The sequence below is a fragment of the Hypomesus transpacificus genome, chromosome 17 (genome assembly GCF_021917145.1).
Source record: "Hypomesus transpacificus isolate Combined female chromosome 17, fHypTra1, whole genome shotgun sequence".
Lineage (NCBI taxonomy): Eukaryota > Metazoa > Chordata > Actinopteri > Osmeriformes > Osmeridae > Hypomesus > Hypomesus transpacificus.
The window spans coordinates 16196632-16211543 of NC_061076.1; the positions used below are offsets into that span (position 1 = coordinate 16196632).

General features: G+C 41.4%; 2 protein-coding genes across 2 annotated transcripts; both read right to left on the reverse strand.

Moving 5' to 3' along the window:
• Positions 1–1758: 1758 nt before the first annotated feature.
• On the reverse strand, positions 1759–4282 carry hoxb5a (homeobox B5a). The gene is made up of 2 exons (XM_047038513.1): positions 3568–4282; positions 1759–2873 (listed from the first exon to the last, which is right to left on the reverse strand). The coding sequence occupies exons 1-2, from the start codon at positions 4154–4156 to the stop codon at positions 2626–2628; spliced, it is 837 nt and encodes a 278-aa protein (XP_046894469.1). The 5' UTR covers positions 4157–4282; the 3' UTR covers positions 1759–2625.
• A 1958-nt stretch (positions 4283–6240) lies between these two features.
• hoxb6a (homeobox B6a) lies at positions 6241–9472 on the reverse strand. The gene is made up of 2 exons (XM_047038536.1): positions 8276–9472; positions 6241–7074 (listed from the first exon to the last, which is right to left on the reverse strand). The coding sequence occupies exons 1-2, from the start codon at positions 8703–8705 to the stop codon at positions 6821–6823; spliced, it is 684 nt and encodes a 227-aa protein (XP_046894492.1). The 5' UTR covers positions 8706–9472; the 3' UTR covers positions 6241–6820.
• Positions 9473–14912: the final 5440 nt, after the last annotated feature.

Genomic DNA, 14912 nt, shown 5'->3' on the forward strand with positions numbered 1-14912 from the left:
TACATGTGTGTGCGTGTGTGTGTGTGTGTGGGAGGGGGGGGGGGGGGGGTCACTAGGGCGGGGGGGGGGGGGGGGGTAGAGGGCGCTTGTAATTTGCATTCAGTCCGGTACATAAGGTAAAAATAATAGCCCTAAAAATATCGAATATGTTACAAGAAAATATACACACAATGAAATTGTTTTCTACTTTGTTTTTACATAGGCCTAAGTCAGAGTTTAAACTTTTGTCTCAACTTTTCCAGACTCCATAATCATTACAGCGGTCCATGCAGATAAACTATAGGCAATCCACCAATTCATGTTGAAATTATAAGTTATTAAGAAGTAGACTACCACAATGCAATAAAAGGCTGACTTTTCTAAAAAGAAACGACTATAACGAAAGATAGAAGGACTTTACTGTTATTTTACAAATCCATGCATACTGGGAGTGTAGGCTATATGAAACCTTAAGAAGAGGTCAAGGAGCGGACTTAACGCAAATATCCATAACCTGAGTCTATAGACAAAAACACTGTTACACATGTCCCTCCAGACTTTGCAGATATAAAATAAGTTTAATACGTGAATCTACAAATACTCTGTATCATATCAATAGCGTACTATGACACGGAGACCAAAATGAATGACAGTAATCACAAACGATGCCTCCCCTTCTCCTCCCCCAACACAGCTAGACCCCGGCGAAATAAGCCTTTAAACTGGACTTACTGTGCGTTTGGTGCGTTCATACACTCCACTGGCTCCATATCCGCCCAGATAAGATTCGAACTGGAGCGCAGACATTGTATGGACCAGACAAGGGCAAGGCAGTGGCCTGCCAGTACGCTATCCACTCACTACTGACCCTTTAGAATCCCTCCGAAGCAGTTAAACCGTCACTTGCATTCTAGAATGTGAAATATATAGTACATTGTCAACTCCCCAAAACCATAAAACTAACTTTATGGACCCCACGTGACTTTTGAGAGCCAGTAAGGGGTATCTGTCTGTGGCCTGGGCGATTTTTACGATCTAACTTCAAGATAAAACCCTCATCCGTTTGACATGTAAATGTCATAGCTTCTTTTGGTATAGTTTGGCCAAAGGGGAAAGAAAATTTTCAAAATACAAGCGGCCAGGCAACGCCAGGCAGATGGGCTTTTTGGCAGGACCTTCTCTCGGCTCTCAAAAGTAGCGTGTAGGACCTGAAAAAAAACGGTTGACAACTCGTCGGTAAGTTTCAAAGTCCAGTGCTTGTTTACTAAAAACGAGACGTAAACTAATTTGTACAGGAGCGCCACCGTTAAACGACCAGGAAATCATTACTATAGAAAATGACCAATTTACAAACATTTGCTGAGTCACAGTTTGTCAACAAGGATAGACTGCTTGATTTTAGATCAGTGTCGCTTATGTTGTTGTTGCTAATTGTTGTTGCTGATGTTTTTGCTGGAGTTGTCTCATGTGATTTGGGTCAGGTTAGGTAATAAGGTAATATGATTGCACATTTGCGCAGTATTTTACTGCGCATATGTGTCCTTGTGCGCATTGCGTAAACATGACTGTAATCTATTATTGTCGTTTTTTATCCTTCAATTTAATTCATCCGGATGTTTTGGGGAAAACTTTGGCAAATTTGAAAGTATTTCGTCGAGGTATCTGGCAGGTTTTAAGCTGACTCTCTTCCCTGTCTAGGCCTAGGTGTGAGAAAGAATAAGGCCGAGTAATGCACAAGGTAGGCAGGGGACGCAGAATTATAACCCGTTTGCTCTATGGTTTTGGTCTGAGTATGAGGAACTTTATTTTTTACTCCAAGGTAAGCTACAAACAAATACAAAAAGCTTATTGGCAAAATGCTTACAGGCAGGTCTACATGACAGTTGCCCCCCCCCCCCTCACATACACACATAGTTGTCATATGCTCTGCCCACTACAAATAGCCTATTGGTCACATTAAAAATGTTAATATGTACACCCTCTCTGGAACATAAACATGATCCAATAATATACAATTACATATCGAATATAACTATACACATATGAACGGATACAGGAACCTATCTTGGATGTTTTTGTATGCACAAGTTTCCCTTCTTTCCAGAAAATAAATGACAAATTTGAACACGTGACAAAAGCCAACGCTTGGATTCAAACAATGGTATGGAGAACTTGAAGGAGACCTCAAGATTCCAGTAGCCTAAAAGCAGGGGGGGCCCTCTACACTAACTTCACTTCATATTTGAGCAGAGTCTTTAAAGCTGTAAACTCAAAGGTGTACACTCGTTATAGTTGTAAATAAGTTATAACATTTAAGAGCTCACATGCCAACTTTCAAGAAAGCATTAACATAGTACTTGACACAAACGATATTTATAACATTAACAACTGGCGGCATTGGTAGCATTTTCTCTCGTTTTAATCTCCAAACAATAATCACTGTATTTAAAAGACAATAACATATGAACATTAACGTTTTTTTTTTTGTATATATAGAAGCAGTACCACAGTAGAGGTTAAGTTGTTCTAAAACATCAAGAACATGCCAAAAGGTGCCGCGCTGTACAGTACTCAGTTATAATGTTTTTGAAATCTATTTTGAATCCGTGTAATCATTTCTTCGATTTCTGTTAATTAGCGTGGCCACTACGGCTGGAACGCGCTACCTGCAGTAGCCAGACTCATACTCTTCAGTTTATTGTCCTTTTTCCATTTCATCCTTCGGTTCTGGAACCAGATCTTAATTTGCCGTTCTGAGAGGCAGAGCGCGTGGGCTATCTCTATCCTCCTCCTCCGGGTTAGGTACCTATTGAAATGGAACTCTTTCTCCAGCTCTAGCGTCTGATAGCGCGTGTAAGCGGTTCTCGCTCTTTTGCCGTCTGGTCCCGTCATATCTGAAGAGTATGGACAAAACGCAAGGGTCAATATTAGCGAGTGTGGGCGACAAAAACATGAAGCAAAAAAAACTCCAGCAGATTTGACCAGCAAAGGTTTACACAAACAATACACAGACAAAGCCCAACGAGCCTAAACTGGAGTACACACAATGTACAAGAAAGAATGGCCTTAATCAAATTTGCAGGCAATTTATTCTACTGATGTAGTCGAGGGGGTGGGGTAGCTGATAACAAATCTATCAGTTCACTACTTTAACACATCTTATTTTCATTTACTGTAAAGATGTTGGATCACATTCGTTTCTACTCATCAATATTCACTGTTCTCCTCGTTCCGAACTTGGTCTCTCTTCTCTTTCTTTTCTTTCTCCATTCTCGACACTTTATTGCCGTCCTCTCCCCCACTACGGCAATAAAGTTCCCACACGTAATAAAGCTTAACTTTTCAAAGGAACAACTACTTCTAAGTCGTCCTGCCGTTTTGCCCTCTCTCTACCACCCGCTCCCATTCTCTCGCTCTCGGCTTGCAAGGCTAGCCCTCTTGACAGATTTATGGCGCTTTTGTGGAATTTGCTAAAATAAAAGGCACCATCCGGCGCCACAGAGGAAACGCTAACTAAAAACCAACACACAATACAAACACACAGCCCTTGATAACGATAATACGTATTATACATATACACATGTGTACCATGGCTAATGTGCAGTTTCCTCATCCAGGGAAATATCTGTGGGCTTTGGCCGTCACTCGATGCCGCGGTAGTGGAGGTTGCTGTGGACTCCTGTTTTTGCTGCGTCCGGCTCGCGGGGTTGTTGGTGTTTGCTCTATGGTTGCCCTCCTCCGTCTCAGAAGAAGCGCTTGCCTCGTCTATTTCAGTGAAATGTGTTGTGTTGGTGAGGTTTGTGCCCGCTGTCGATACGCCTTGGTCGGAAAGGGGAGAAGAGCTTTTGGGTCCCAGACTCTCGCTGCTGTTGGCGCACGGCAGAGGCTCGGGGGACGCGAGCGAGCAGCTTGACGGCTGCCTGAAACGCGTCTCCGGGACCGGAGACTGGAAACCTCGGGAGTTGTCTCCGACAGCCCCAAAGTGGCCGGCGTTGCCTGAACGATTGACGGTTAGGTCCATTCCATTGTAGTTGTAACCGTAAGAGCCCGAATGCATGGTGCCGGAGTCCCTGTACGAGGCGTTCATAGCGCTGTTGCTGGTTCCATAATTTAGTAACTGATAGTCGGGGCCATTTGGGTAGCGCCCTGAGAACGAGTTTACAAAGTAAGAGCTCATTTAGGTTGTTTTAGAGGGCTTGATTTGTAGATCTTGGTCGTTATAACGCTGTGCTTCACGATTTATGATGTATTAATGAATTATAGCAATGCACTGTACTTCGTTTTTGCTATGTATGCGGCCAAATATGGTGGGTGGGGGTGCGTTTGGGAATCACGTGCTTTTGTTGACCAGTCGTAAATTCTCACTGATGACTTCAAGAGGTAATTCATGCTCTATGGTTACAAATGGTGACGAGATGGGAGTCGTTCGGCTGAAGTCAACGTGTGCCTCCCCGTTTCTGGGTTGTGCTCCGGGTTGGCAGAGAGCGTCACCTACTGGGAACAGAATTTATTGCACAAAAAAGGACTTTGAGAAAGTGGTTTTACTCAGGATTTAGGTTGTTTTCGGCGACAATAAAAATGATTTGTTTGACCATTACGTTTTCTTCTGGAAAGTGCTCCCGCAACAACATTTACATCTTTACTGGCTTTATCTGTGAGTCAAAACTATTAGTTTTATCATAAATACTTAATTAATAACTTAATAATAATAGAAGACCATCCACCCGAAATCAATGTTCATAGCTATGATGACCCTAAGTGAAATTAAACAGCCAATATTTGCTGAGAAACATCCAGAAAGTTGACCAGTACTGCAGTATTGCAAACAACAACAATGATACTAATACTACTAAACTACTTCTACGACTGCAACTCCTAAAAATATTAATAATACATAACAAAAAATAGGGTGGATACCTGTATGTAATGCATAGGCTCTGTGTAACAAATGGACCATCTGAAGCCTATGCATGCATGGGTCACGCCAACAGATTGTAGGCTATTTACATGACAGCAAACACTAGTATTCAGGTTTCCCACTGTAATTAAATAAGGCCTACTCTCAAAGATCTTTCCTACCAACACTTTTGATTTGAATCTTCTGACTTAAGCAATGAACAGGAAAGAAAGGTGTGACACAAGGAAGGCAAGAAATGCGTTTTTGTCCAAGTAGCGCCAACCTGTCATGTGTTCGTTCAAACAGCGCTATTCAAAATGTCTCATTGCAAACGTTTTGCAGCTGCACACAAGGAATGCAAAAGCGTGATTTATTATTTGTTGATTGAGAAGCACAATTTATCTATTTTACATGTGTTAAGATATGTAAACCCCTCGATACAAAACATGCATGTATGCTTACATTTAGACCGGAATTGAAGAGATGAAATTTCCCAGACTTCCTTGGGGGCAGTGACTCTGATAGTCTTAAACTATTGTGAATGTATTCATTCTAGATTGGCCTGAAACGTGTTGTGTTAGGCTACTACTGCAACCATCAGGTTGTGTTTTACATTGGGCCACACCTGTCAGCATTCACATTTACATAGGCGAAGTGTAGTTTTGCTCCAAATGACGTAGCCTACTGCTGGCAATCTGATGTCTAGTCTACCTGATGTGTAAGTGGTGTCACATCGGCAACGGCGTTGGTGTCGAAAGAATCCAGACAGCAACATAAAGTTGCTGAGTAGAATATGTGTTATAAGTACGTAGACTAATGGAGAAAAGCAGTCACGATTTCTTAGTGAATGTGCTATTTGACACCTGGAGAGGGAATGTGTAATCTCTGAGACCTGGTCGCGTGGACTGTCCAGTGTTTGGGTGAGAGTGCGTTGGACGGACAGGTCAGCTTTCTCCTCAGGTCATCAATTAAAACACTTCCGCGTTTTAGTTGTCACTATTCAACAGTCTTCGTTTTGAATCGCCTATCGGATAACATCAATTTGCAAAGTTCTTACACATGCTCTAAAAGCAAGCAAGAAAAAGCCTGTTTGCTCACATGTGGCAAGGGTTGACAACAAATAAGATGGATAAGATTGGCAAACGTCCCTGGCTTCTTTTAATGAAGGTCAAAGGTGTTAGAAACACACGCTAGCCCGCACAAAATCAGCTTTCATTTAAATATTTTTTATGAATCTTAGTGGTTTCTTCCAAGTAAGCACATATACACTTAAGGGTCAATGACGCTGTGAACGGCGTGTGACGCTTACGAATCGTACTTTATAAGAAAACGCGCAGACAGGAATACAGTTTGAATAGCTCATACATTTTATTGAATGAGTTTGTAAGCAGATACGAATTTGTGACAAACCACAAACATAAACCACTTATAAAATCCATAAAATATAAACTTTTGACCCAGTCTAGGTAGTTTTGAGTTGTCAGTAGATCAGTATTTCCCTTTCAAACTTAAAACAATTCAACGAAAGAGCTAAGTCTGGGCATTAGCTTACAAACGAAAGACAATAATTCACCATTCAAGGAGAATTTCCCGTTATTTCTATACATTTTAAATATGAATACAGATATGACATAGATACTTCAAATAGTTCGTTACATGGTCGTTAACATTATAAGACCACGTCCTAAATCAAGAGACGAGCTCACAAAAACACTGCCATTCGGGTACCCGAATTATGATAACAAAAAAACATTAACAGACATTAACAGTAACAAAAATAAAAAGTGAAGTGAACTTCTGGAATGCTACATCAAATTTACCAAATACAACTTCACCATTGGAAACTTTGGACATATGAAGGAGGTGAATCCTCATGTCTTAAAATTAAGAATGCCTTTATGCATTCTCTTTCCTTTCTTACAACATTATTCCATTTTTCTTTCTTTACTCCGTCCCCTTCTCTTCCTCCTCCCCATTGGTTTGAGAGGAGTTTATCAGTTTATTCTCCTTTTTCCACTTCATCCGTCGGTTTTGGAACCAGATTTTGATCTGGCGTTCTGTTAGGCACAGTGCGTGCGCGATCTCGATGCGGCGTCTCCGGGTCAGGTACCTGTTAAAGTGGAACTCCTTCTCTAACTCCAGCGTCTGGTAGCGGGTATATGTCTGTCGACCCCGGCGACCGGGGTTACCGAATGTCCCTGTGAAAAGAAAGGGAAAGGGGTAGTCAAATATTAACCTCGAGCTTGGGTTTATTGCACTGGCAGATAGCCTATATCAAGGAGAGAAAGAGCTTTGGGTTTCAGAGAACCTAGTCAGTTTGAGGCGTGTAGCCCACGCTTCGTTACATGCTGCTATAAGACGTTATGTACTAAATCGAAGCTGGACCATCTAATGTTAAATATGTCAACAATGACTGTTTTCTTTTTAGCTAAGCAACAAATGACCTGCCGATTTAGCCAACGTATCCTACTCAGTTACAAGACTGAAAATATAATTTTGCGTCTGACAACAAGCCAAAGAAATACAAGTCTGTTTCCTGTTCGTTGATCATAGTCTAAAACATATTCCAAGGGGCATAATGGTCTGAGCGTTCTTCATGTATTATCACATTTTTATTTTAATACACAATCTGGAATCTACATTTTTGAGAGACAACTACGATGGTATTTTTTAAGAATTACAATGAATCATTCACATATATTCCTGATTTGCCTTTTTTCTTGTCACTTACATGACATCATTGTAAATTGCAATAAACTGTTAGATTATTAAGGTTACCAGTAAAGTGATCTCAGATCAAATTATACTAAATCCAGCAGTCAAGAAAGTAGACGTTGTTTAAGTTATTTGCATCAAATTGGAATTCCTTGTAATGTAATTTATTGTACCCATGCTGTTTCCTGATGTGGTGCAGTACTTATGCTGTTTATACGCATTCAACCAAGTGTATTTGCTGTACTGTTTAAAACCATATGGCCTTTTGTTGTTGATAAGGGGTACAACTAATTGACGAGAGTAGAAATAATAAGTGAAATCTTTGATGGAACTGAGTTTCTATTGTTGCCACGGATGTGCTTGTGCTCCGAGCTCTTGTAATCTAGAACGTGAATAATGTGATCCTCGAGGCGGTTGGAACCAGACTCATCAGCTGATGGACAGAAAATACTGTAATAATGAAGGGAACTGCTAAAGTGTGGAGATTGTCTGCTAACGCTTCCCTTCAGTCTCAGTGATAACATACAACAACAGGGCGACATTATTTTTTAGCCTGTGCTCTTCCGGCGCGGTACAGTACAGTAGTAGGTCACATGCAATAGCCTAGCTCTATGTTATCACCCCGACAGGGGGAAAAAAACAATACAAGAGAAAAAAAAGAATGACAGGACAGTGTGAACTCACCGTTACACGCGTTCATCCTTTGCATCCATGGATAGACGGGCGTCGAAGGCTTCTGATCGTCACTGTCGCCGAACAAGCTTTTATTCTGCCCCGTGCAGTCCGTCTTGCGATGGTCTTGGCTCAGCACGAGCGAGTGTTCCTCTATGCTGGCGAGAGCGCACGAAGGGTCCTTTTCCCTGTAAAAGCTGGCTGCTGCGTAGTCGCATGCACCGGCGGCAGCAGCAGCCCGACCGTAGGCACCGTTTGCTTGCTGGTAGTAAGAAGACGGGTACGCCTTGTCTTGAACGCTGGTAGCTCCATAGGCAGCACCGGGATAGTGTCTTAAAGAATCTGTGTATCCGGAGGAATATAACGGTATCTGTCCCAAGAAAGACTCCTGTCCTCCGGGCAGAGTCACTGGGAAAGTTGAGTTTACAAAATAGGAACTCATTGGGAGGGCACGGGCTCTTTTCCTTGGTTTATGATTTGTTGTGTTTTATAGTCCAAGTGGTTTAGCTATCAGTAGTTTATCGGAGATTGGGTTTTAGTTGAGGGAGGGGGGTGGGGGGCGCTGGGTGGCTATGTGCCAGTGCGGGACAGAGGGAAATCGTACCATCTGACCGAGGGCTGACCAATCGCGAGCGTCCGTGCCTGCAAAATAGCACCCTTGAGGGGGGCTGAGATTGCATGCGCCGGGGGACCCCAGCGCAAACCAGAGAGCGTTTTTTTCCCCTCATTCGCCTTTCTCTCCCTCCAATGAGATTGCACAATACGAATCACACTGAAATCTTAAAGTGCTAAATTGAATACATCGACACTTCTCCCCCTTGTGTTTGGTCTAACGTGCAACCATATACAGTACACACGGTCCTCTCCACTGAAGGCAAACTATTTTAGCCTTCCTTTTAAACACTCCCCACATTAAATGGATTTAAGAAACTGCGTCGTTTCAAAAGCGCATGCACGGTCGGAGATAGTGAATCGTATTTAGCCTATCCTGAAACTCTATCATGTTTGTGGTCAGAGGCATTATCTCAACTCAATATGTGAGGAGACGTAATTCGTCACTTCATATGTGCTCATCACTGTTATTTAACTTGTAATTTCCATCTGAGTTATTGACAAGGCATTAAAGACATCCATCCTACTCAGAGTGAATATACAGACAGTATGTACATCTGGATAGTACAGCAATCATTCTGACGGCTTATATTGAGAATAGTAGCTCAATATCATAGTCTACAGTAGATCCTAGCTTTGTTTTATCAGTGTTCATAAAACCAGTGTGGCCATGCATTTAGACGATCTTGTTTGGTTGGTTGAGGAACGACACTGCCCCGTTTTGTGGTTGCTAAAAGTTGCGGATTACCACATTTGTCTGGTCTGTATGTATTTACATGCATGCTTACGAAACCACATTTCAGGCCCTGGTTTTAATTTAAAAATTATTGACTGGGGGCAGGTCTTTAGGCTTTGTAAAGCACTCAATGGTTCCTTCACTTCTCCACTAGAACTCGTGTTGAGCCCATAGGCCTGTTTTTCATTTACAAAGGGCACAGTTATATGGCACCGATATGTGTCTCTAAATCATAAATCAGCCCCAGTCCCATAAATAAGTTAGGTTTTCTCGCAGAAGTAAGTGTTACCTCACTGTGTACTGAATCTTTTTTACTTTCATTTGGACTATTTCTGAAATGGAGCAGGACGCAGTTGCTCCTCTGGCTTGGCTTAGTTTTTTGTGAACGGGAAATACCATTGTTGTGAGCATTTGTTGAGAACAAATCGACCGGTCACAAGTCTCTGTCAATAATTGTCTAACTACTTTAAAGAAAAACTTTTGGCGTATAGCATAATATTTATCTGGTAATCAGTGTTCAAAATAATTGTATGTTTTTTTTATTGTAACGTATCTCATTGCGTCTTTTCTTTTGTTGCAGGTCTGGTGAGCGTGCACACTGCAAATTACGACTGTCAAGGCTTGCGTGGCCTGGAAACGTCTGTGGGCAAAACTAAAGCTCACGAGGCAACGAAGTGGGTCTGAAACATGGGGGACAAGGAGACAAACCTTAACATATGCGCACAGCAACTGAAAACATGGAGGAAAATGCGCCTGAACTGATTGACACTCCGATTTGAAAAGCATCTGATCTTATCATAAACCCCTGGTGTGTTTAGATGTACCGGCGAGGAAACACGCGTCTATCACTCCTCGTCATGTGTCCTGGAACTGCTTTTTATCCCCTCGAGCGTGCCGCATGACAGTAGGCTACGCATGATGTAAGTAGGCTAAATATACGCTCTATTGCTGACCCCTTGCATTGTTAGTAGTTTTGTGCAACATTTACCCTGACAGGTATGCATGTTTCTCTATTTTAAAATCAGACCATTCTTTGAATGTCCATATGGAAATCTATTGCCTTTCTCCAAATGTAAAATATTATGCACATGTAAACTGAGGCCTACTTTACAACAGTGTAAGGCTATTGTAGATAAATGGCTTTAACAGGTTTTGACATTTTGTTAAAGCGTTTTTTCTTCATTAAAATATATATATATATATATAAACATTTACTGTATAGTCTATCTTTTCATTAATTAGGTCCACTTGAATTGTATAATATTATAATAATATTGTGATAACTGATAATTAAAAACAACTAATAGTTGTGGCGTCTTGGAGTGCCTGTTCTATTTCTCTGGGGGAAGTGTTTTAGTGTTTTATGACTGTTTATGAGGCCTGTAAATTCACAGGGACATTGCATCTGAAAAGCAGTTGCAGCAACAGACGTTGAAACAATTGCGTAGGGCAACTGTTCCAAAAATACGTTGACAGTTTTTTTTATGTAAACGTATTATGTAAACGTTTTTACTCAAAGCATAAGCGGAGATCACATCACATGTGTTGCATCTGTACGTCACTTGCTCTATCAAATACAAATGTGTAATTGCCTGCAAGGAGATATCACACGTGTGTTGTATTGCAACATCCGGTAAAATATACCTTTGTATCATGAAAGGTGATTAAACGTGCAAAAAGTCTAATCTTGACATGCAATCTGTATAGAATACAGTTGCATAGTGTACACTATTTGCTGCTCAAACGCGGGAATACGAATGTGCATCGAAAAACGATGTTAAAAATACAACTACAACTGTACATTATAACTTATTCACAATAGTATAACATTCTATTAAATTACACGTTATTTTCTATTAGGTTAAATGGGTAAATTATATGATTAAACTGGATTAGGATGTCCAGTCAATGTAACGCGCCTGTGTGCTTCCAAGTGAATAACTTTAATAAGTTAATGATAGACCAAACTCTATAGCCTTCTTTCAATATTTATGAGTCTTCCTTAGAAACTGACATGTCCTTCATGGACTTTCAGCTCTTGTGAAGTTAGTAGACCGGAACTCGACAATCCTCTGACCAGAGCATCCGAGACCAGTTACACATTAGGCCAAAATATTTTATTGTTAAGTTGCATAAGTCTATTGGTTGACTGTATTATATTTGCAAGGATTGATATTTCAATTTGACATAACACTTAGCATCGTGTAAAGTGTATTACGGGGTTATATATTACGTTATATTGGATGGTTTTTGCATTACTATAAAGTTAATTTATGGCAGTGCGCACTACACTGCTAGAGGCGAAAGCTCAGTGAAAATAAAGAATGTAATATCACTACATGTCTTTTGGTCTCTCCCTCTATCTTTCACCTTCTAACACACAGATGTGTGTGTGTGTGTGTGTGTGTGTGTGTGTGTGTGTGTGTGTGTGTGTGTGGAGTTAAAGTAATTTTAGATGCAATTTAGTTTCTCAAGTTCAGAATCTCATTACAGAAAATTAAAACATAGGCCAGTTAAATATTTTCCTTTCCTTTCCACACACACACACACAAACACACACACTCGCTCTGTCTTTCTCTCTCTCTTTGGGTTTCTATCTCTCTCTCTCTCCTCACCTCATTCCTCTCTCTCTACAAAGTCCACAACCCTCACACAGCAACACAGATTACAAATAGTTGGCGTTTCCTTAGGAAGAGCGCACATAACACCACAATATCAGCAATAAGACAAATTACCCGTTTGCCGCAGCTTAACTGTGGCCTCAAAACAAGGAAAGTTACAATGAGTGGATTCAGCTTGGTTTACTGAACAAGACTGCACGCTCCATTCGCTGCACAATGTAACAGTAACCTTGGAGCAGTGATCCGCTTATGTCTCTTTTTTTTTTTTTGAGAAAGGGGAGGGGGAGCTAAACTCCAGTCTTTGGGTTTGGTCGTTCTGCGTGCGTGCCACAAATCTTTCCCGAACGCAGACACATCAAAGCTCACGGCAACAGCAGCTCGAGAATTTACAACCTCTGCATTCTTCTACGTTTCACTGCCACCGGGCCCCTTCTAGCTTTCCTGTTATCTCCTTCCCTATTCAGTTCCTTCTGGAAGCACGCAATACCATGGTAAAGGCCGCAAGATCATCGGGGAAGAAGCACACATCTGTTTGTCAACAGCTGATACACACTGAACTGCAAAACATATTTACACTGAAACATGCACACGAAAGCATTGAAATACCGTGCAACACTGTGATAGGATACACATGCCTATCCACCCCCCCCCCCCTCCCCCTCCTCACACACATACACACATACACCAAACACAATGCACACACAAAAACCTTCGCACTCAACCTCGAAAAGAACAAAATGTGTAGAATGTCTGGTGTTGTTAAAAAGTGACCGCTAGATGGCAGCACAGAGTTAAGCACAAGCTTCAACTGCTGCAGTAACCCTGCGTCATTGGCGACGATCAACCACAACAAGAAAACACTGCAAAGCTGCAGTCTGGCATAATTGGACGACTCACTTTGAAAACATAATTCATCTTGTCAAAGGAAACTGAAACAACTGCGCCCAATCCACTCACAAAAGCCAACCTTTGAAAATCTGAATTTAGCTTGTATTTTACCGAATAAAATTGTATGTCGTACCTAATCCTTGCCCATGGTGGAATGCGTAAAGGTGGTTAAATATCTGAACTTCTGAACTTCAGAGTGTTTTTTATTTGTCATGACTAGTGTTTTGTTATTGTCAATAAGGTTTTCATTTAATATATTAAGAAATGCATATAACGTGTGTGTCCTTAAAAAGTCAAAGGAAGCGACAAATATCTGATCGATGATGCAATAGTAATTTATTATAATAATCTATAACTATTATGTTGAAATGCACGTGCACATGTTGACAGTCTTATTTCCAGACAGACTGTAAATAGGCCTATACTCATTATCTCTATTTTTCTCTTGTTATCTCTCTCTTTCTCACACACACACACACACACTGACTCTCTCACACACACACACTACATACACACACACATAGGCACGCACACATACACACAAATGGAAAAAATCTAAGTTAGATTAAAGAAATGCGTATCTCGAACATAGAGAGAAACACATACAGACATGACTGAATACAACGGCAGAAATATCCATTATCACACATAATACATTGTAGACAGATTTTAAATTGAGTTTATAAAACACCGATAGTAAATTACTGATTGTTATTGAAGAAAAACATTAACGCACACAATAAATTAATCACAGCTCCGAGCAATTGCTACTTCTTGATTTGGTTTGTGTGTCGGGGGTGGTGAGGGGTAGGGGGGTGTTCACAGACGGGGATACGACAAATGGAGACCAAAGGGTCTGGTGGTAAAAACACCACTGGATGATGCCCAGAAGGGGAAATGAGAGGGGGGAATTAAGCAATAAAAGTAAGCTGAGCTCACCCAGCAGTGCACATACAAAAACATGGTCACCCGTCGCAGACATTCAGGCACTCCAGTAACCTGGAAGCTTTGCGTCCTGATCTGGAAGTTGTACGGGGCGTCACGTTGACAAGCTCATGCGTAATGGAGGAATTGAAAAAAAAAAGACGGTCAGTCTCCCAGACTATACAACTAGTCAGTTATCTACAAAACACCAAGTTGCGAGTTTCATCCTATTTGTTTTCGTGGTTTAACAAGGAAATGGGAGTGTATGGAAATGCCGCACAGTCTAGTGCTCTCAGATTTAGAATTCCAAGAGATCACCCGAGACCGTACAGTATGCATTTGGTTACCGCGAGCTTCCGTCAAACCTCGCCCTCTAGGCGCAGCCCGGGCATCGCTCGCTCCCAAAAACACCCATCGTTCAGACAACACTACACGGTTTAATATCGATATAAGGCTCCGAGCAGAATAGATATTATCAACATTATGAATCTGACGGGATTAAGATATTTAAAGTATGAACGAGTATTGTCCCACCGTGGTTGTATGTTTAAATAAAGGTTGTGCACAAACAGTATATTAGAGTGATTGTTTAGCTTTGGTTACATTTAAGGTGCAGTCAAAAGAAACAACGGAACCTATTGACAGACAAGCATGGCTTACCTTTGTTGATAATCCGTCACTGAGCTCTTGGACAACGAGGCGAGCTTCACGCAGCTCGCGGTAACTGCATTCCTGTCCCCCGCGCTAGTCCAGTTACAAGCGCGTGAAGCCAGTCCAGCTCTTACCCTGTCGCCGGCCTTCTTTGCCCCTTTCATTCACATTACTCTACAGGAGTCAAGCCTCATCTTCACATGAAAAATTAGATGCG